The 23,500-nt window shown below is 41.5% G+C and overlaps 2 protein-coding genes across 14 annotated transcripts in view; one reads left to right on the top strand and one right to left on the bottom strand.

Moving 5' to 3' along the window:
* Positions 1-23,500, top strand: part of LOC130297468 (uncharacterized) — a 308,752-nt gene that overhangs the window by 103,476 nt on the left and 181,776 nt on the right. For 12 of the 13 annotated variants that reach the window (XR_008849541.1, XR_008849535.1, XR_008849538.1 and 9 more), the window contains one exon: positions 6,451-6,552. The exons of the other annotated variant lie outside the window; for it this stretch is intronic. The gene's annotated coding sequence lies outside the window, so the exon portion shown is untranslated. The remainder of the gene's footprint in view (positions 1-6,450; positions 6,553-23,500) is intronic. 13 annotated transcript variants of the gene reach the window in all.
* Positions 20,580-23,500, bottom strand: part of MYBL2 (MYB proto-oncogene like 2) — a 37,922-nt gene continuing 35,001 nt past the window's right edge. Inside the window, exon 14 of the mRNA XM_056549974.1 lies at positions 20,580-22,308. Within this exon, the coding sequence (XP_056405949.1) occupies positions 22,180-22,308 (129 nt within the window). The 3' untranslated portion in view covers positions 20,580-22,179. The remainder of the gene's footprint in view (positions 22,309-23,500) is intronic.

Genomic DNA, 23,500 nt, shown 5'->3' with positions numbered 1-23,500 from the left:
TTCACACTGAGCACATGGGACAGACATGACAGAGTCTGGAGACAACATGGAGAATGTTCTGCCGCCTGCAACATCCTCCAGCATGACCAGTTTGGCGGTGGGTCAGTAATGGTATGAGGTGGCATTTCTTTGGGGGGGGGGGCCGCACAGCCCTCCATGTTCTTGCCAGAGGTAGCCTGACTACCATTAGGTACCGAGATGAGATCCTCAGACCCCTTGTGAGACCATATGCTGGTGCGGTTGGCCCTGGGTTCCTCCTAATGCAAGACAATGCTAGACATCACGTGGCTGGAGTGTGTCAGCAGTTCCTGCAAGAGGAAGGCATTGATGCTATGGACTGGCCGCCCGTTCCTCAGACTTGAATCTGATTGAGCACATCTGGGACATCATGTCTCGCTCCATCCACCAACGCCACATTGCACCACAGACTGTCCAGGATCATGCCCAGGCGTTGTAAGGAGGTGATACGGGCATGTGGAGGCCACACACACTACTGAGCCTCATTGTGACTTGTTTTAAGGACATTACATAAAGTTTGATCAGCCTGTAGTGAGGTTTTCCACTGTGATTTTGAGTGTGACTCCATATCCAGACCTCCATGGGTGGATAAATTTGATTTCCACTGATCATTTTTGTGTGATTTTGCTGTCAGCGCATTCAACTATGTAAAAACGAAAGTATTGCATATGATTAGTTCATTCATTCAGATCTAGGATGTGTTATCTTAGTGTTCACTTTATTTTCTTGAGCAGTGTATATCAGGTTTTGATTATATTTGGTTTTGTTCATGAGTTCTTTTATTTTTTATTTTTTTATGCATCGACTCAAAAAATGGATGTATTCATACTGGCCCCTTAATCACACACAAAAAGGGTTGAAATTTCCTATTTTTTTAGCGCTCACTTTTTAGCTTTGCTGTGTGCACTTAGACAGCATTATCAAATGATAACTTTACTGTACTGCTCTCTTTACTGAGAGAGTAGTGGATGCAGGAAATAGCCTTCCTGTGGAAGTGGTAGCTGCCAATACAGTGAAGGAGTTTAAGCATGCATGGGATAGGTATAAGGCTATCCTTTAGATAGGATAGAGATAGGCATAAGGCTATCCCTATGTGATACGAAGGATAGCCTTATACCTATCCCTATCTTATATGAAGGATAGCCTTATGGCTATCTCTATCTTATATGAAGGATAGTCTTATGCCTATCCCTATCTTATATGAAGGATAGCCTTATACCTATCCCTATCTTATATGAAGGATAGCCTTATGTCTATCCCTATCTTATATGAAGAATAGCCTTATACCTATCCCTATCTTATATGAAGGATAGTCTTATGCCTATCCCTATCTTATATGAAGGATAGCCTTATACCTATCCCTATCTTATATGAAGCATAGCCTTGTGCCTATCCCTATATTATATGAAGGATAGCCTTATACCTATCCCTATCTTAAATGAAGGATAGCCTTATGCCTATCTCTATCTTATATGAAGGATAGCCTTATGCCTATCCCATGCATGCTTAAACTCCTTCACTGTATTGGCAGCTACCACTTCCACAGGAAGGCTATTCCATGCATCTACTACTCTCACTGTAAAGGGATAGCTATAATGCTATCCTTTATATAACATAGGGATAGGCATAAGGCTATCCTTCATATAAGATAGGGATAGACATAAGGCTATCCTTCATATAAGATAGGGATAGGCATAAGGCTATCCCTTATATAAGATAGGGATAGGCAAGAGGCTATCCTTCATATAAGATAGGGCCATTTATGCTATTCAGAATATTGGGTAGACTAGATGGCCAAAATGGTTCTTATCTGCCGACACATTCTATGCTTCTATGATAAGGCTCTGTATACATTTTCACTACTTGTCCTTGAACTCCATCTCTTCCTACAGTCAATATTTTTTTCAGATTTCTGACCCTTCATCCCTATTTACTGCAAAAAAAGCCCGCCCCAATGCCAGTCCGGACAACGCAAATAAGAAGTTTCAGCCTCCGACACGACAGCCTTTAGAGAAGTTTCAAAAGATATATAGCTACAATAATCAAATAAAAACAATATTTGCCATTATTTCTCTTCTGTGTACCAAAATAAAACGTGTGATACATTACCTCTGAAGGGAGGATATGCATCTTTCTGGAAAAATATAATCAATACTTATGTTTAGTGGGAAACAATTTTTTTGTGCTTACGTGAGAACAAATTGTAATCTGCTCACTGGGGTTTTGTATTCCTGTCATCCCGATTCAACTATTCGTCATATGTCCGTCCCTTTATTATCACATTGGAGTTTTCAAGGCATTTTGAGCATTAGAGATTAGATAGATAGAAGATAGATAGATATGAGATAGATAGATAGATAGATAGAAAGATAGACAGATAGATATGAGATAGACAGATAGATATGAGATAGATAGATAGATATGAGATAGATAGATATGAGATAGATAGATAGATATGAGATAGATAGATAGATATGATATTGATATGAGATAGATAGATATGAGATAGATAGATATGAGATGGATAGATAGATAGATAGAAAGATAGACAGATAGATATGAGATAGACAGATAGATATGAGATAGATAGATATATATGAGATAGATAGATAGATAGATATGATATTGATATGAGATAGATAGATATGAGATAGATAGATAGATAGATAGATAGATATTAGATGGATAGATATATTGATATGAGATAGATAGATATGAGATAGATAGATAGCTAGATAAATATGAGATAGATAGATAGATAGATAGATAGATATGAGATGGATAGATAGATGATAGATAGATATGAGATAGGTAGATAGATATGAGAGAGATAGATAGATAGATAGATAGATATTAGATGGATAGATATATTGATATGAGATAGATAGATATGAGATAGATAGATAGCTAGATAAATATGAGATAGATAGATAGGAGATGGATAGATAGATGATAGATAGATATGAGATAGGTAGATAGATATGAGAGAGATAGATAGATAGATAGATAGTTATGAGATGGATAGATAGCTATGAGATAGATAGATATGAGATGGATAGATATGAGATAGATAGATAGATAGATAGATAGATAGATATGAGATGGATGGATAGATATGAGATAGATATATAGATAGATATGAGATAGATAAATAAATATGAGATAGATATATAGATAGCTTGATATGAGATAGATAGATCCTTTGGAAGAATAAGTTATTTCTAGGTGGCTTATGCATTGGATAATGGACAAGGAGGTTTATTTTAGTTCACACTATTCAGACCTGGATTCAATGGGTGATCTATGGAGTGATATTACTACCTCCCTCCCGGTCTAGCTAATGCCTCTTCCTATACAATTTAGTATCCTGCTGGTTTTCCCCTCTGCTTTGCTGCACTGCTTGCTTAGCTCTAAGTCATCTGAAATAATGGCTCCCCGGATCCTTCCTTCTGTAGCAGTTGACATTATAGAGCCATTAATTCTGAATTCTGGAATTTTATGACCCAAGTGTAATACTTTGTACTCTCTATACATTAGGCGGCAGTTGCGGCACTCTTGTCCGTATCTCCATATTGCCATAAAAGAAGCTCAATCACAATGGCTGACAATCATCACTTTTGTGCTAACGTTTAGATTACCCTTAGATCATTTTTTAAGAAAGTCTTTTCATCTAGTCTCGACCGGTGAGAACGTTCTAAGGTTCGTGATAAATGGAAATCACATTTAACCGCTAGAGTTCAGCCAAAGACATTAGGCGAAAACCCTCGTCCTCCCGAATCGTTCGCTGAGCTTATCTCATCATAGGCGTTGGGATAGACATTTGTTTTTATTAAACTTCAACGGATGTTCTGGCCATGTCTACTGAACACCAGGCACATATACATCCATCTCATTCTGTTAGACCAGTGTTTCCCAACCAGGGTGTCTCCAACTGTTGCAAAACTACAACTACAACACCTAACTGAGCTGTTTTGCGCCGTGATCTGTAGTTTTTATCGGTACCATGTTTGTTTTAATGGGATTTTTTTGATCGCTTTTTATTTTATTTTTTTCTTGGTGTATGAAGTGACAAAAAAACATAATTTCTGGAGTTTGGTATATTTTATTTTTACATTAACACAATTCACCACGCGGGATCATCAACGCTATATTTTATAGGTTTAAGAGCTCGGACATTGCTGCAAGTGGTGATACCACATTTGTTTATTTTCGTATACAATGTAACAAGAAGAAGAAAAAAGAAACATAGCACTCACGTTCTTGACCTGTATCCAAAGGCAGGAAAAGCCGACTGATGAAGCGCCAGTGGGCGTGATACGGTCCATGGCCGGCGTTTGAGACCCCCCCCCGTACCATCGACCGCTTCCCCGCTATGGAAGACCGCGACTGAAGTCGGCTATTCCTGCCTTTGGATACAGGTCAAGAACGTGATTGCTCCATTTCTTTTTTCTTCTTCTTGTTACATTGTATACACGGCCTGACGAAGCGCCAGTGGGCGTGATACGGTCCATGGCCGGCGTCTGAGACTCCCCCCGTACCATCTACCGCTTCCCCGCTATGGAAGACCGCGACTGAAGTCGGCTTTTCCTGCCTTTGGATACAGATCAAGAACGTGATTGCTCCGTTTCTTTTTTCTTCTTCTTGTTACATTGTATACACAACTTTAAAACGAGCGCACCTTCAGTCTTTTTGTTGGTTTCCTCTAGCCTATACAGGGTTTGGCTTATTAGCAACACCTGTTTCATTATATTGCTTCGGTATATTTCACAGTGCGTTTTTTTTCAATACCGATGCCTTCTTGTGTTTCTTGTTCTAATTTCTTCTTACTGGATGTTGGATATGTTTATTTTTGTTTACATTATTTTATTTTAAAAATGGATAAAGAGGGCGATATTCAAATATTTATTCACATTTATTGATCATTTATTTTAATTCAAACTTTATTCACATTTTTTTATACATTTTTTTTATTCAAACTTTTATTCACATTTATTGATAAATTTTTTAAATATTTTTTTTTCTTTTTTTGGGTTCCCCATAGGGGAATATTAAATGTACCGTAATTATACATAGAGAGTGGCATGGACGTAAAAGAGAGACCTCATCGGACCCCCATAACCACGCTGCTGGGGTCTGATGAGAGCCCCCAAACTCCTGTCACTCACCTTTTTTAACTTTCCATTCCATGATTGGTGATGTCCGTCATTGACTGTGAAGCATCGGCTGCAGAAAGCAGCTGTCACTCACGTTATATGAAACAAGCACAGCTCCTACGCTTCATAGACAGTTAATGCTGCATGATGTAAATACACATCATGTCCTATTAACGTATTCCCGCCCATAACTTAAATATACAGTGGGTGAAATAAATCACAATTTTTCTCACTAAATATATTTCCAAAGTAGCAATTGACATGAAATTTTCACCAGAGTTGGTAACAAGAGTTGGTAACAACCCAAGTAAGGTTTCTTTCACACTGTCGTCGTGACATGGCAGTGTGACGTCCGTCAGGGAATCCAGGGAGAATAGTGGGAGGAAAAATACATCATGCAACTTTTTTTCCTCCCGCTACTCCCGTCAAAAAACAACGGCACCTGACAGACCCCATAACAGTAAATGGGATCTGTCAGGACCCGTGGTTTCCCACTGAGCCCTGTCAAAAATAACGTCCATTAAGGCACAATGGCAGGGTCAAAGGGGCCTAAATCCATACATACAAAGTAAAATAAGATCAGAAACTAAAGGGGTACTCCGTTGCTCAGCGTTTGGAACAAACTGTTCCGAACGCTGGAGTCGGTGCCGGGAGCTCGTGTCATCATGATGTCACACACCCCTCCCTCATGACATCACGCCCCGCCCCCCTCAATGCAAGTCTATGGGAGGGGGCGTGACGGCTGTCACACCCCCTCCCATAGACTTGCATTGAGGGGCGGGGTGTGATGTCATGAGGGGGCAGGGCTATGAAGTCATGAGCTTCCGGGACCAGCTTCAGCATTCGGAACAATTTGTTCCAAACCCTGAGCAGCGGAGTACCCCTTTAAGTTATGTGTAGTAATGTGAAGTGACACAGGGAAAAAGTATTGGACACATGAAGAAAGAGAGGTGCAAAAGGGCATGGAAAGCAAAGACAACAGCTGAAATCTATCATTAATTACAATATAATCCAGCCCCTTTGTCAGTGCAAATTAATCTCAGCTGGTCCAGTCCCAATGGATGGCTACAAAAAGGTCTCACTGCCAAGATGTCGCACAAGACACATTTCATGATGGGTAAAAGCAAAGAGCTGTCTCAAGACCTTCACAACCTATTTGTTGTAAAACATAACAATGGCGTTTGATTCATTTCTTAGCTACTAAATGTCCCAGTGACTTTTGGGGCCATAATACGGAAGTGGAAAGACAATCATTTCACCATCAATTTACCTTGACCAGGTGATCCTCATGTCTTACGGAAGAGCGAGAAGAATCATTAGAACAGTTGTCCAAGAGTCAAGGACACTGGTGGAGAACTTCACAAAGGCCTGGAATTAGCAGGTACTGATGTCTCAAAGAAACAGGATTTAATGAGAACAATAGTAATGTGTTCAATACTTATTTCACCCGCTTTATCTCATAATAAATGTAGGCCATAGTCTCTAGGCTTTTACCCATAACCTTTACCATTTCCTACTGTCATTGTGAAATCGCTTTATCCACATATACACACCAAGGTAATTAATAGGACATCTGTAGTGACATCTCCAGTATAAAGTACACGAGGGAACAAATCCCCTTTAAGTACAGAGCTTGTCATACGAAATGAAATCCTGCTGCGCCATTAATGCCGCCATTATTACCCAGAAGACCCGGTCCCTTTAATAATAGGTTTTGCTGATACAAAGGAAATGTTCAGGGTCTATATAGAAGTGTTGTTTGGTGCGGCCGTCCATCAGGATTAGATTTATTTATTTTTTTTTTTAAAGAACACACATGGTTTCTGTATCAACCACTGGAAATGGGAACAAAACATCTCACAGCACAAAAAGTGCCTTACTATATGTGAAAAAAGAGCAAAGCAAATAGTATTGCAAGCCATAATGTGTATATCAATAAAATAAATAAAAGTAATAATCCGTTCAGCCAGACCTTCTATATGGAAAGGCTTTATTAGTAGGATGACTATGACCTTTTTAATGGAGTTTCGGTCTCGTTAATGGGGTATTCCTGTAAAAAAACTTTTTTTTCTTGTCAACTGGCTCCAGAAAGTTAAACAGATTTGTAAATGACTTCTATAAAAAAAATCTTAATCCTTCCAGTACTTATCAGCTGCTGAAGTTGAGTTGTTCTTTTCTGTCTGACCATAGTGCTCTCTGCTGACACCTCTGTCTGTCTCAGGAACTGTCCAGAGCAGGATAGGTTTGCTAATGGGATTTGCTCCTACTCTGGACAGTTCCTGAGACAGACAGAGATGTCAGCAGAGAGCATTGTCATCAGACTGGAAATAACAACTCAACTTCAGCAGCTGATAAGTACTGGAACTATTAAGATTTTTTAATAGAACTAATTTACAAATCTGTTTAACTTTCTGGAGCCAGTTGATACGAAAATTTAAAAAAAATTTTTTTTAATGTAAAGGATTATTGTATAGGATTCTTTTCACCGCTATGACCGCTGCTTCTTCAGCTACAACCGCATAAACAAAGCAGTAAGTGAAAAAGTGCTTGTCATCATATATATCCCACCTCTACAAATCTATCACTATTACCACACATGAACAGACTTAGGGTCTATTCACACGGGCAGGAATTCTGGCTGAAATGAAAGCCCAATACACTTCTATGGGATTCCGCACTCCCATTGACTTTTCGGAAATCCGGGAGCGTCAACGGGAGTGCAGAATCCCATAGAAGTGCATTGGGCTTTAATTTCAGCCGGAATTCCTGCCTGTGTGAACTGACCTTTAGGCTATAGTTCACACAGCGGAATATGTGCCGACTGTCCACCCAGAAAACAAAAGCGGTCACTCTGCAAATAGCGGGTATTGGAAGAACATGGCAGCACTAGGACGGCTCAGAAATGCCCCTTCTCCATAGACGGCAATGCAGATTTCGTCAAAAGAATTGACATGTCAATTCTTTCGGCAGAATCCAGAATCGGGATTTCCGAGGCAGATGTTTCCGCTGTAGAAATTCTGCTGTGTGCACGGTGCAGCAGAATCCCATTGAAAACAATGGGGCACTGCAGCAACGGAATTCCCGAGCAGAATTTCTCAGCCGGATTCCGCTCAGAAATTCAATCATGGCCTTATACAGACCTGCCGAAACTCCCCCATAACTCTATGTGCCATATTGGAATCGGGAAGGGAATTTTCCTCTGTCATGGGGCAATTGGAATCAGCCTCATGGGGAGTGGGGGTGGTTGCTTCCTCTGGATCAACACTGTAAGGTTTTAGGTTGAACCAGGGTCAAGTCCTGGGAAACAAAGTGAACTCATCCAAGATTTCCACTCAAAAGCTAGTCCTGCAGGACTCCTGCTAATGGAAATTGTGATCCAGCTGTGGAAAAAGTGCAGGTACTCAGTTCCCACATGTTCCTGCAGGACTTGAGCCCCAAGTTGAACTCTATGGACTTTTGTCTTTTTTTCCAAACCTTACAAACGATGTTACTTCTGCAAATGTATGAATGAATGGACAAGTTGGAATTGACACCCGAAACGTATACCATCCGTCCCATGGAGGCGCTATCTGCAATACTGACCTATGAACCTGCTGATTCATTGTGAATACAGAAGTCTGAATACAACCGGTGAGTGCGGCACTTTATCTTTATTCTCTGATGTTGTGACAAGGAATTAAAGGGGTACTATGTTGATAGACATCTTATCCCCGGCATCTCGACCACGGCTGCCCGAACCTAACGTTCTAAACATAATGTTTTAAGTGTCTGCACGGAGATCGTGTGGGGTCCCAGCGGCCGAACCCCAGCAATCAGACATCTTATCCCCTATCCTTTGGATAAAAGATGAGATGTCTAGCAACAGAGTACCCCATTATCTTTGTCAATGGGGGGAGGTTATAATGTTTAAAGTGGTACTCCGCTGCTCAGCGTTTGGAACAAACTGTTCCGAACGCTGGAGCCGATGCCTCGTGATGTCATAGCCCCGCCCCCTCATGACATCATGCCCCCTCAATGCAAGTCTGTGGGAAGGGGCGTGAAATCTGGCATGCCCCCTCCCATACACTTGCATTGACATCTTGTGGGGCGGGGCTATGACATCACGAGTTCCTGGCACCAGCTCTAGCGTTCGGAACAGTTTCCAAACACTGAGCAGCAGAGTACCCCTTTAACTATCCACTTAAAGCTGGCTTTATCAGATTATGTAGGACACAAACCGTATTGACAAGGGGAAATAGAAACACCCATTTGTCAATATATTCGTACATTTTGTGGAAACGCTGTGGATTGTGCTGCAGATTGTGCTGCAGATTGTGCCGCAGATACACAGTTACAGTGCATTGCAAAAGTTTCCCCCCCCCCCCCCCCCCCCCCACTTGGACTTTTTTAAATTTTGTCATGGTATAACTTCAGATATAACTTATTTCATTGCAATTTTATGTAATGGACCCACACAGAATAGTTTATTATTTGGTGGTGGGAGGAAATATTACATGGATTTCAGAATTTTTTTTTACAAATAAAAATCTGAAAAGTATTGAGTGCAAATGTATTCCCCCTCTATACTGTGAACCCTCTAACAAAGATCTGGTGCAACAAATTGCCTTCATCTTTGCAAGTCACATAAACAGGGTCCATCTGTCTGCAATCTAATCTTTGTACAAATATACCTAATTTGTAAATGACTCAGAGTATGATAGAGAGCATTACTGAACAAACAGCAGCATAAAGACCAAGGTCAACGAACAAGTCAGGAATAAAATCGAGCAGAAGTATAAAACAAGGTTAGGTTATAAAAAAATATATATCCCAAGCTTTGAACATCTTACAGAGCACGATAAAATCCATAATAAGAAAATTGAAAAATCTGACACAACGGCAATCCTACCAAAACAAAATGGTCCCCCCAAACTGTCACGCAGGGCCGGGCAAGGAGTAAATGAATCAGAGAAGCAACTAAGAGGCCCATGGTGACCTTTAGCTGCTACAAAACTACAACACCAAACGGCAGACCTCCAAATGTTATAGGACTACAACTCCCAGCATGCTTAGAGTTGTAGTTTTGTAACAGTTGGTTGTAAAACACTGGTCTATAGCAATGTGGACCGCCAGCTGCTGCAAAACTACAACTCCCAGCATGGCCAGAAAGCCGTTGGCTGTCCGGGCATGCTGGGAGTTGTAGTTTTGCAACAGCTAGGGGGTCAACAGTTTGGAGACCACTGTTCTAAGTACGGCCATGATTTTTGTGCAAAGCAAATAACAATAATAAACATTTTTCACGCTCGCTGCCATCTCATGGTCAAACAGGCGACACTGCAGAGATAAAATAAATAAATAAAATAAAACCTCTCTTTGCAGCCTACAGTGAAATGTAATGTTTCGCTTCATATTCACTAGTAGGCAGAGGATTAATGACACAAAGGGTAGAGTGTATACAGATGACGCAGAGGAGACTGATGGACTGGGTTAGTGTCTCCCAAAGAGTGTGCCTCCAGCTGTTGCAAGACTACAATTCCCAGCATACCCGGACAGCCAAAGGCCGTCCGAGCATGTTGGAAGTTGTAGTTTAGCAACAGCTGGAGGCACCCAGGTTGGGAAACACTCGTCTAGGTTATAGGAGGGGAAAACAACTCACACTGAGGCTCAGTAGTGTGTGTGGCCTCCACGTGCCCGTATGACCTCCCTACAACGCCTGGGCATGCTCCTGATGAGGTGGTGGATGGTCTCCTGAGGGATGTCCTCCCAGACCTGGACTAAAGCATCCGCCAACTCCTGGACAGTCTGTGGTGGATGGAACGAGACGTCCCAGATGTGCAGCCCCCCCAAAAGAAATGCCATCCCACACCATTACTGACCCACCGCCAAGGATGTTGCAGGCAGCAGAACGTTCTCCACGGCGTCTCCAGACTCTGTCACGTCTGTCACGTGCTCAGTATGAACCTGCTTTCATCTGTGAAGAGCACAGGGCGCAAGTGGCAAATTTGCCAATCTTTGTGTTCTCTGGCAAATGCCAAACATCCTACACGGTGTTGGGCTGTAAGCACAACCCCCACCTGTGGACGTCGAGCCCTCCGTCCATCCTCATGGAGTCTGTTTCTGACCGTTTGAGTGGACACATGCACATTTGTGGCCTGCTGGAGGTCATTTTGCAGGTCTCTGGCAGTGCTCCTCCTGCTCCTCCTTTCACAAAGGCGGAGGTAGCGGTCCTTCTGCTGGGTTGTTGCTCTCCTACGGTCTCCTCCACGTCTCCTGATGTACTGGCCTGTCTCCTGGTACCGCCTCCATGCTCTGGACACTACGCTGACAGACACAGAAACCTTCTTGCCACAGCTCGCATTGATGTGCCATCCTGGATGAGCTGCACTACCTGAGACACTTGTGTTGGTTGTAGACTCAGTCTCATGCAACCACTAGAGTGAAAGCACCGCCAGCATTCAAAAGTGACCAAAACATCAGCCAGGAAGCATAGGAACTAAGAAGTGGTCTGTGTTCACCGCCTGCAGAACCACTCCTTTATTGTGAGTGTCTTGCTCATTGCCTATAATTTCCACCTGTTGTCTGTTCCATTTGCACAACAGCATGTGAAATTGATTGTCAATCAGTGTTGCTTCCTGAGTGGACAGTGTGATTTCACAGAAGTGTCATTGACTTGGAGTTGCATTGTGTTGTTTAAAGGGGTTCTCCGATGTTTAGATGTCCCAAGATGCCTGATCGTGGGAGTCCCGCCGCGGCACCCCGTTTGTAATCAGTCCCCGTAGCGTGTTCGCACAGGGGCGCAAGCATGACGTCACACGCCGCCGGCCCCGTGATTGACAGTAATCAGACCCGGAGCGAACACGCGCCGGGAACTGATTACAAACAGGGTGCAGCGTGCAAGATCACGGGGGTCCCCAGCGGCGGGACTCCCGCGATCAGGCATCTTATCCCCTATGCTTTGGATAGGGGATATGATGTCTAAGCACCGGAGAACCCCTTTAAGTGTTCCCTTTTTTTTTTTTGAACAGTGTAGTAAATTGCTGATTATGGCGAAAGGTAGGAGAACAGAATAAATCATGAAAGCAGTCTTGGTCTTTATGAGTGGCCAAAGATAAGAGGGAAGCCTTGATTTACCTTTTGGCACAGCATGGACCCTCTGGAGGAGGCACATAGGCTCTTCTTGTCTCCTTCACATAGCTCTAGCTAAGTCCTGCCCCCACTTCCTGTGTTCCATCTTGGCATGAACAAACCCTAAAAGGCAGTGAACAGCAAATTCAGTGTAAGTGAGACCCCTAGTGGCTGAAACATATTTTGGTTGTTAAAAAAAAAAAAAAAAAAGGAAAATATGTAAAGGCAAATAAATTATATGAGCACGAATTGTATAAAATGTAAACCAGGGTGCCTCCAGCTGCTGCAAAACTACAACTCCCAGCATGCCCGGACAGCCATAGGCTGTCCGGGCATGCTGGGAGTTGTAGTTTTGCAACAGCTGGAGGCACGAAACAGTACATTATACCGTAAAAACAAAATAGTGACTGCCGATAAGCATTTCTATGCTTCAGAGAAGTAGATACTCAAAGACACCTTGCCGTCTTGCTCGTCCCACCTCTATTCTTGTTAACAAGCTCCCGAAATCTGGACGCGCATCAAATAGAATGGTAAAAGTCTACAGGAAAAAAAATAAAAGTAGGATGGCAGCATGTGACGGCTTCGTAGGGTTTCGTAGGTAACAGGTGTTCACCTGACCTCTTCTGTAGCGGGGCCAGTTGGGAATTATTTTCGGGTGGGGGGGTACATTGGCATAGACTGCGCCCTCAATAATTTAACTTAAGCCAGGTAGTGATGTCAACAAGCGGGAACCTTCCGTCGGCTTAAGACACGTAAAAGATTAAAGAGAAATACCACGGGGCACAAAGCCAAGGAACACACACACAAATAATAAATATTTTTCTGGCTGCCGTGCTTAATACAAGAATAATGATCAGGGAAAAATGACCAAACAAACAAACAACAAAAAAAATGAAAAAAATCACAATGCAATTTAGTAGAGCCTATACAGCTGTAGAAGAGAACACCGAAATGTGCTGTGCCCAAAGGGGTGGGTGCAAATCCCCAGAGTGGGGGCATAAATCACCCATAAAGAAAAAGGTTATTTCTAGTTAATTTTGCTGAATGTGTTCAGAAGTTGGACAAAGCTGCCATCTAGTGGTAAAATAGCGAAACTGCAGGTGCGCTCACACAACGTACCACAGTGGCAGAATTGGGGCTCTTTCGCGCTCATGTATTACAGATCTGTATTGCTAAAAAAAATTAAAATAGGTGAAAAAAATTTTTTTTTTTAAAATGTATTCACATTTTTTTTTTATAGGGATGGGAAATTTTTTGGTATATGGGTAGGGTCACACATGCTGCATTTTGCTGCTGATTTTGCTACCCATTGACTTCAACGGGTAGGAAAATATGCATATGGCATTCGTGACCCTACCCTAAGAACGTATTATTGTGGATAGTGTAATTTAGGGTAATTAACAGCACCACACCTGTCCTCAGGTTGTGTGTGGTATTACAAATTGGCTCCCTTCACTTTAATGGAATTGAGTTGTAATACTACTTACAGCCTGAGGACAGATGTGGCGCTGTTTTTTTTTTCCTGCCCCTTCAAAGGGGTATTCCGCCATTAGACATTTTATCCCCTAATGTCCGATAAGATGTCTGATCTGCCATCACGCCCCCTCTCATAGACATGAATGGAGGGGGCGTGGTGTTATGTCACCAGGGGGCATGGCGTGACCCTATGTCTCCGTAACTAAGCTTTTCACAGAAAGCTAGGTGCTGCACGAAGATCGCGGGGGCGTCTCAGTGGCAGGACCCCCACAATCAGACATCTTATCCTTTGGATAGGGAATAAGATGTCTAAGAGCGGAGTACCCCTTTAAAGGAGTGTTTAGGAACGGCTCTTATCAGCTTGTAGCAGCCTGTAGCAGTTGGTGGAGGAGATAAAGTCTATATAAAATGTATTATATGTTGGATATTGAGAAAATAACAGTGAAATGATCTAGTCTATCTAGATCAGTGCCCAGCACAAATGTACACTATCACACACATATTTTGTTGGTTGTCAGGTTGTGATCTTAAACCTCACACTTCATTACACGGTAAATAGGGATTCAACCTGGTGTTCTTTAATCATTATATCTCACGGTCAGGTTTCCTTTAATGTTCAGAGCTGCAGACATGGCCAGACAGCCGATAAGAAGATAAAACAAAAAATACCTGTCTCTTAGTTGTTTTGCGAAGTAATAAAGTCATGTTTTTTTTCCAAGCTCAAGTGTCTGAGGCCTTGCTGAGCTGCAGCACTCATGCCTCCTACTCCTTCCCCCATTCTGGGTTTGGCTTCCATCACTGAGCCCTGTACAGCAATCATGCATGGCAGGAAGGGGTGGTGGAGGGAGGAGGAGCTGGGAAGGAGAACATGATTTTATAACTTTGCCATCAGAGACAAGTTTATTTTGTTTTATCTCCCTATTAGTTATCTGCCCATGACTCAGAGCATGAAATAGAGCTGACAGATTCCCCTTGAATGGATATATTCCAGAAGAGTGTTTCTGGGTGCTTTCATAATTCCTGCAGGAAATGCTGACTCGGCCAATCACCGGTTGAGGTGGGTCATCTTGCGGCTAGTGATTGGCTGAGCGTTTCTTGCATGAAAGAAACATCAGTTAGTTAGGAACAGCCATAAGCAGCAGGAATCAGATGCTGTAAAAAAACGGCAGCTGTGGGGGATCAGGGCAGGTAAGTATGGTTTCATTGTTTATTTTGAAAGCATCCCAAGTCCACTCGAAGACATTTTGTATGCCTGGAATACCCCTTTAATGGCCAGACGCCCCTTTGCTTTGTGGCTTTTTTTTTTTCCTCTAAAAAAATAAAATAAAAAATAAAGTCTGAAAAACGGCAACACCTTTTCCAGCATTGTTTCATGAGTGCAGAAATGCCAATTATTTACCACGTTGCAGTTAATAGCCTTCAGGGTACCACTCCATGGGTCGGATGCAGAGTGCCAGGCTCGCTGAGTGTAAGGAGGTAACCAGTGATGCCCCAGCTGTATAGTATACCGAATTATACTATACCGGAAAACTATACTGACTGGAGCTGAGCTGTGCCCGCAGCTATACAGCAGAGTGTACAGCTCATGCTGTGATATACATCATATGCCTCCTGCCCGGCAAGAATAGACATTAAAACAGTGATCTGTATAGATCATTTGTTTACTATAACCCCTTGACTGGCTGAGCACTGAGGGAGATAAATAGTAGTTATACACCTCCCCTCCAGCTCCATTTATATACTACTGCTGCCATCTCTATGGGATCAGGCTATATACTAGTTATACACCTCCCCACCATCTCCATTTATATACTACTGCTGCACTTTATATGGGATCAGGATATATAGTAGTAATACACCTCCCCCTCTAGCTCTATCTGTATACTGCTGCTGCTATCTCTATGGGATCAGGATATTTAGTAGTTATACACCTCCCCTCCAGCACCATTTCTATACTACTGCTGCTCTCTCTATAGGATCAGGATATATAGTAGTTTTATATATATATATATATATATATATATATATATATATATATATATATATATATATATATATATATATATCTCTACTCCATCTCTATCTGTATACTACTGCTGCTGCTACAGTATTTCTATAGGCTCTGGATGTATAGAAGTAATACACCTCTGCTCCAGCTCTATCTATATACTGTTGCTGTTATCTGTATGGGATTAGAATATATAGTAGTAATACACCTCTACACCAGCTCTATCTGTATACTGCTGCTGCTATCTCTATGGGATCAGGATATACTGTATAGTAGATATATACCTCCCCTCCAGCAAATCACAGCAAAAGAAGCCATGAAGCAGTAAAAATGTGTGACACAAAGCAGTTCATGCTGTGAACACAGCCTAAAGACTTGAAATCCTCGTAAAACACCTCAACTGTAATTACAGGTAAAGTCACTCTCTCTTCCTGGCAATATTTCTCTAAGAAAAGCATTTTCAACACGAAAACTAATGAAAACTGCAGTGTGAGCTGACCCCAACCCTATTTGAGTCTAATCAGCTCATCTATGTGTATTCCAGCACTTGCAGTCTAATTAGATGACCAGGTGTAGTAATTAAATGCCACACCCTCAGCCATAGAAATAATAGGAAACATAGGCAGAATTAGTTTAGTTATGGAATTGCATTTAGTATGGCTGCAAACCCATACCTGCCACATCAGCTAAAAAAGGTAAGCGCAAGGCAAACACAAGAACCTCTGCATTATTCATTACTACTAGCCTATGCTGCAGTATAGAAGCCAAAAAAATAAAAAGATGTTAACATTTTTTCAGAATGCTTCTTTAAAAAAACGTTGCTACTACCAGAATGGTGACACAAGTCATAACAACTGCTAATTCCTGCGCTGTTCCTAGCGGCAACTAGAAGGCATTCAGAAAGCAGAAATAACACATTTAATTACAGTGATGAAGTGTGAATGTTCCCCTATCAATGTGAGAAAGCCCTGGAGATGTAGCTTGTAAGGTGGCGTTTCCCAACCAGGGTGCCTCCTGCTGTTGCAAAACTAGAACCTCCAGCATGCCTGGACAGCCAAAGGCTGTCCAGGCATGCTGGGGGTTCTAGTTTTGCAACAGCAGGAGGCACCCCCGTTGGGAATAACTGTTGTAAGGCAAACGAGTGGTGCCAACGACAGCCAAAAGGTATAGATATATGAAGAGATGCAGCACTGTGCACTATAATATTAAAAAAAATGTTAGGCTTCTTTCACACTACAAAATCCTCATTTTTTAAACATCCGTAGGAAGATCAGTGTGAAAATCAGCTGAAAACGGCAGTAGCAAAATTCTATACGTCCGTTAGAAAATCCCATTATAGTCTATGGGATTTTCTAATATCTGTATTAATCCGTTATAGTCCATTATTGATAACGGACGTTAGTTTTAGAGATGAGCGAACTTACAGTAAATTTGATTCGTCACGAACTTCTCGGCTCGGCAGTTGATGCCTTATCCTGCATAAATTAGTTCAGCTTTCCGGTGCTCCGGTGGGCTGGAAAAGGTGGATACCGTCCTAGGACTGTAGCCAACTTTTCCAGCCCACGGGAGCACCTGAAAGCTGAACTAATTTATGCAGGATAAGTCATCAACTGCCGAGCCGAGAAGTTCGTGACGAATCGAATTTACTGTAAGTTCGCTCATCTCTAGTTAGTTTGTTACGGAAGAAATAGTTCATGGATTAATACGGATATTAGAAAATCCCATAGACTATAATGGGATTTTCTAACGGACGTATAGGATTTTGTTACTGCCGTTGTCAGCTGATTTTCACACGGATCTTCCTACGGATGTTTAAAAACTGAGGATTTTGTAGTGTAAAAGAATCCTTATTTATTTTAAAGGGGGTTATCCAGGAAAAAAAATTTTTTTTATATATCAACTGGCTCCAGAAAGTTAAACAGAATTGTAAATTACTTCTATTAAAAAATCTTAATCCTTTCAGTACTTATGAGCTTCTGAAGTTAAGGTTGTTCTTTTCTGTCTAAATCCTCTCTGATTAGACGTGTCCCGGGAAACACCCAGCTTAGAAGCAAATCCCCATAGCAAACCTCTTCTAAACTGGGCGGGTCCCGAGACAGGTGTCATCAGAGAGCACTTGATGACAGAAAAGAACAACCTTAACTTCAGAAGTTCATAAATACTGAAAGGATTAAGATTTTTTAATAGAAGTAATTTACAAATCTGTTTAACTTTCTGGAGCCAGTTGATATATATAAAAAAAACATTTTCCTGGAATACCCCTTTAAGTTAGGGTCTACAAAGCAGCAGTTTTAGGCTGCTCATAACTGTGCATTAGGAGACACTGTATAACAACCTGTAGCCAGCGCTACTGTTAAAAATGATCATTGTGCACTGTACCACACTATAATAATTTTTCATATAACTTTACAGGTACACTTTGAAGGGGTTATCCAGTGACTTTTGCCAGTTTGGGCTGCAAAAAGTAAAATAAACTTACTTACCTTTGACACTTCCCCGATATTGGTCTCCTGTCCTTCGGCCCCGGTCTTTCTGCATTTTGGGGGGGCCAAACACGTCAAACTGCACTGAGCTTACCGCCGGCCGCAGCAAAGCCCTGAATGGGTCAGTAACATGACAGTGGCGCTCAGCCCATCACTGGTCCAGGCGCGACACTGCTGCAATAGCACATTGGGCCCCAAAATGTGGAAGATCGTGGCCAAAGGACCTGAGACATATCAGAGGGGGGGGAGGCTGACTGCTGGGACCCCCTAAGATCTCCTGAACAGGGCTCCGACAGTCTGCTGGAAGGGGGTGTGCCGACCCCTACCAGGAGCCCCCTTTATGTATTCCATAGAGACACAAAAGGCGTGTCTGCTGTGGCTTTGTTTTTTGGGGGGGGGGGGGGGGGGGCATCGCGCTTCCGAAAGACTGCCGGGGCCCCTTCAGGAGATCGACATGAGTCACACACAACCCCCCCCCCCCCCCCCGATCTAACTTATCCCCTTTTGCTTTAGATAGGGGATAAGTTATTTTTCACTCCACTACTCATTTAAATTTATTAAATGTAAAATAAATTTATTAAAATAAATACAAAGAAAAGTACAATAAAAATCAGTGGATAACCCCTTTAAAATACTTGTGAAAGCAGCTTTTCAACAAAATGTGTTGTGTGGTTCCTCTTTTATTCCTCCTGGAAATGAACAACTGGTTCTCTCCTAGCTTTCAAGCAGTGCCCTGCCCGTTCTCTTTCAGGAACACAAATATGAACGCCAATAAAACAAATAAATAAAAAGTAGTACGACACCAAATTCTGGAAAGACGTCTTTATTCACACTGGCTAGTCACACATCGTTCTCATTTTGACATCTTTCTCTGCCCATAAAAACACATGGAGAATGACACATTTTAAATAATACTTCATTCATGGCGGGGTGCCCCCACATAAAACACTCTGGAACACTGCATTAAAGATGTAACATGGATACGACAACTGAACATGTGGAGTGTGCAGATTAACCTAAGGCAATGTTTTCCAAAGAGCGTGTCTCCAGCTGTTGTAAAACTACAACTCCCAGCATGCCCGGACAGCCGAAGGCTGTCCGGGCATGCTGGGAGTTGTAGTTTTGCAACAGCTGGAGACACTCTTTGGAAAACACTAACTTAAGGGGATATGGGAGATAAGAAAAGAGACAGCTCTAGTCTTATTACAGCTGAATGCCACAATATTAGACACTACCAAGAGGGGGCAGTGTGAGCAGATCTTTATATCCAAATTCTAAACGAGCCTTGTAAATCGTAAATTCTAATTAGGAAAGAAGAAAAAAAAAAAAAAAGAAGAGTGGCCGATCACAGCTTTGGGGGCTGTGGTTTTGTTTCTTTAAGTTCCCTGATATATTTAATTTTCCTCTGTAAGGATGTATGAGTGTTTAGTCCCAGAGAGCCTCCTTTATCATCAATTATATTAATAAAAAATATATACATTTATATACCTACGCTATGTAAAAATTCTTTCCCTACATCCTCCACTAGCTAATTTAAATTTGGGGGATGGGGGTCCAAAAACAGTAACATTGTCCATTGTCACCAAAACTAAGGAAAAAAAAAAAAGAAAGGCTGGAAAATAAAGCGCGGCCGGACCGGCTCGTATGGACATTTCCAACCATTATATATTTTATAAGCAAAAAGTTGAGTTTATTAGTAGGAAAAGAGATCAAATTTACTTTGGGTTTTTCATCTGACTGATTTATGTCAGGGAGGGGGGGGGGGGGTGGGGGGGAAGGGTGTAACCAACATGGCATTATTCTTGCCTCCCCCACACCATACAACCTTATGCTAGAAAAAAAAATGCCATATAGTATCAGCACACTGCTATTTTTAAAATTATTTTTTTTTTACTATATATTTATATATATTTTTTTTTAACACGCCAGTAAGGGAAGGAAAAAAAAAAAAAAGATTAAAAAAATAAAAACTCCAGTGGGTACGGCATTTCATATTACCCTATTGAATCCCTAACAAGCTGAAATCAAACATGCAGTTTTTCATGTTTTTTTCCTCTTCAAAAATTATGTTGGCTATCATGCAATTAAACATCCATAAAAAAAAAAAAAAAAAAATATGTGTTTTGATTAAAAAAAAAAAAATGTTATGAACAAAAACAGGAAATAAATATGATAGTCATCTCCCTGTTTGAGCATAAAAAAAAAACAAAAAAAAAACACTATAAAAAATAATTATAATAGATATAGATATTATATATATATATATATATATATATATATATATATATATATATATATATATATATATATATATCTCTATCTATCTATATCTATCTATCACGGTATGGGGATGCGCGGCTCATTTGGAGGCGGAGGTAGTAGTAGCAAAAACTGATGTCAAAAGTTTTTGATCGGCAGAATCGGCAAATTTCTGGGAAATTTGGTTGAAATCAAACTTTAAAGGGTACCTTTCATCAAATAAAGGTAAACTTTTGATATATTATAGATTAATGCATGCAGAATAACTTTCCAATAGCATGTTATTAAAAAATATGCTTCTTTCTATTTAATTTTCCACTTTGAAAAATTACCACTAGGGGTCTCCCTACCAGCCCTGGCCGCAAGCCCTTTTTTTTTTTTTTTAATAGATTTCTGATTGCTGAGTCCTAAATCACAGACTGCAGCCAGGACACAGACAAGCTCAGCACTGCTCCCTGCCCGTCAATCAGACAGGCAGGAGCCAGCACTGTGCTCATAACACAGCAGGGCATCCTCCCGACTGCCTCACTGCATGCCCTCATTCATTTTACTATCTGAGCTCCGATCTTTCTTCTTTCTGCACATGCAGTTGTAAACAGAGAGGAGAAGATTCAGAGCTGCCGGCTGCTGTGTTCACAGGCTCTATGCTAGGTCATGCCTCCTTCCTCCCCCACACTAGGACAGCTGAATGAGCAGCCAAGAAGACAGTAAATCAGGTAGAAAGAGGGAGTTTTGAATGAAAAGAAACACAGGGATAGTGTCAGTGAGAGTCAGGGACAGATAAGGGGGGTTAGGAATTAGGGAGAGTTTAGATCATGATAGGTATTCTAAGCTAGTCAAATTTTCTTCTGCTAGAAACCCCCCTTAAAAAAAGACTGCAACTTGGAAATGATTTGTGACCTAAAAGCCTGTGAGGATTCTTAGCCGAAAAGGCCGATCATTGTCACCTGTATGATCAGCTGACCAATAAGCACCCTCACTCATAGGTCGGCTGATAATTTGTATTGTGCAGCCCTAAAAATCATCATCATCACTTGGCTACACATGGTTCTCTGGTGTAAACAGGGGTTGTGTATCTCACAATGACTTAATAGAAGGGGTGGCATGACCTATTCAACAATCCTGGCGGCACAATCATTAAGCCATGTAAGGGTAGGGTCACACGTTGCGCATTTCAGATTTTAAAAAAATGCTGCGTATTTCTGTGCTGGCAATGTCTATGAGAGTAATAACAAACATAGACTTTGCTAGCAACGAAATATACACTGCGTTAAAAAAAAAAAAAAAAAAAAAAAACACAACTACGCGTGACCGTACCCTAAAACCGCTCTAATTGGGCATGGGTCCCCAACCATAGTGTAAGCCATTGTTTCCCAAGCAGAGTGCCTCCAGCTGTTGCAAAACGACAACTTCCAGCATGCCCGGACAGCCGAAGGCTGTCCGGGCATGCTGTGAGTTGTCGTTTTGCAACAGCTGGGGGCACCCTGGTTGGAAAACACTGGTGTAAACAATCAATATTTTATCTACCAGTCCTCTTTCTATTTGGACCCTTTATAAAGGGTGCACACGCCTGGATGGTGACCACCAGAATCCATTGTACATATAAGATGTCGCTCCATGGGTGAGGTGGTTCTTCTAAGCTTGGGTGACAGACAAGTCCTTTTGGGTCCTGGTTGGATCATGACATGATGAGAGTCCGTGATGTAGAGCTGTGTTTGTGCGAATTCAGAATCGCTCGTGCTTTATCCTGCATGAGCTTCTGGTCCTTGGAGCCACCAAAGGCAATGACTTGCCAAGCCTTACTCATCTAGGGAAGAAACACAACAGGCAGTAAGAATAGGAGAGACCTAAGCAACACAGAAGCTGAACTGTCAGATCAAAGGGGATATGGAAGATTGGAAATACACAGTTGCTTTCATGCAAAAACAGCACCACACCTGCCTTCAGGTTGTGTGTGGTATTACAACTTGGCTCCATTTACTTTAACCCCTTAAGGACTCAAGGTTTTTCCGTTTTTGCACTTTCGTTTTTTCCTCCTTACCTTTTAAAAATCATAACCCTTTCAATTTTCCACCTAAAAATCCATATTATGGCTTATTTTTTGCGTCGCCAATTCTACTTTGCAGTGACATTAGTCATTTTACCCAAAAATGCACAGCGAAACGGAAAAAAAAATCATTGTGCGACAAAATCGAAAAAAAAACGCCATTTTGTAACTTTTGGGGGCTTTCGTTTCTACGCAGTGCATATTTCGGTAAAAATTACACCTTATCATTATTCTGTAGGTCCATACGGTTAAAATGATACCCTACTTATATAGGTTTGATTTTGTCGCACTTCTGGAAAAAATCATAACTACATGCAGGAAAATTTATACGTTTAAAAATGTCATCTTCTGACCCCTATAACGTTTTTATTTTTCCACGTATGGGGCGGTATGAGGACTCATTTTTTGCGCCGTGATCTGAAGTTTTTATCGGTATGATTTTTGTTTTGATCGGACTTTTTGATCACTTTTTATTCATTTTTTAATGATATAAAAAGTGACCAAAATACGCTTTTTTGGACTTTGGAATTTTTTTGCGCGTACGCCATTGACCGTATGGCTTAATTAATGATATATTTTTATAGTTCGGACATTTACGCACGCGGCGATACCACATATGTTTATTTTTTATTTTTTTTACACTGTTTTATTTTTTTTATGGGAAAAGGGGGGTGATTCAAACTTTTATTAGGGAAGGGGTTAAATGACCTTTATTAACACTTTTTTTTACATTTTTTTTGCAGTGTTATAGGTCCCATAGGGACCTATAACACTGCACACACTGATCTCTAATGCTGATCACTGGCGTGCATTAACACGCCTGTGATCAGCATTATCGGCGCTTGACTGCTCCTGCCTGGATCTCAGGCACGGAGCAGTCATTCGTCGATCTGACACCGGGGAGGCAGGTAAGAGCCCTCCCGGTGTCCGATCAGCTGTTCGGGACGCCGCG

Source organism: Hyla sarda, chromosome 13, assembly GCF_029499605.1.
Source record: "Hyla sarda isolate aHylSar1 chromosome 13, aHylSar1.hap1, whole genome shotgun sequence".
In the NCBI taxonomy this organism is placed as follows: Eukaryota; Metazoa; Chordata; class Amphibia; order Anura; family Hylidae; genus Hyla; species Hyla sarda.
The sequence above is the reverse complement of the archived record's forward strand: the minus strand, read 5'-3'. Positions and strand labels throughout refer to the sequence as shown.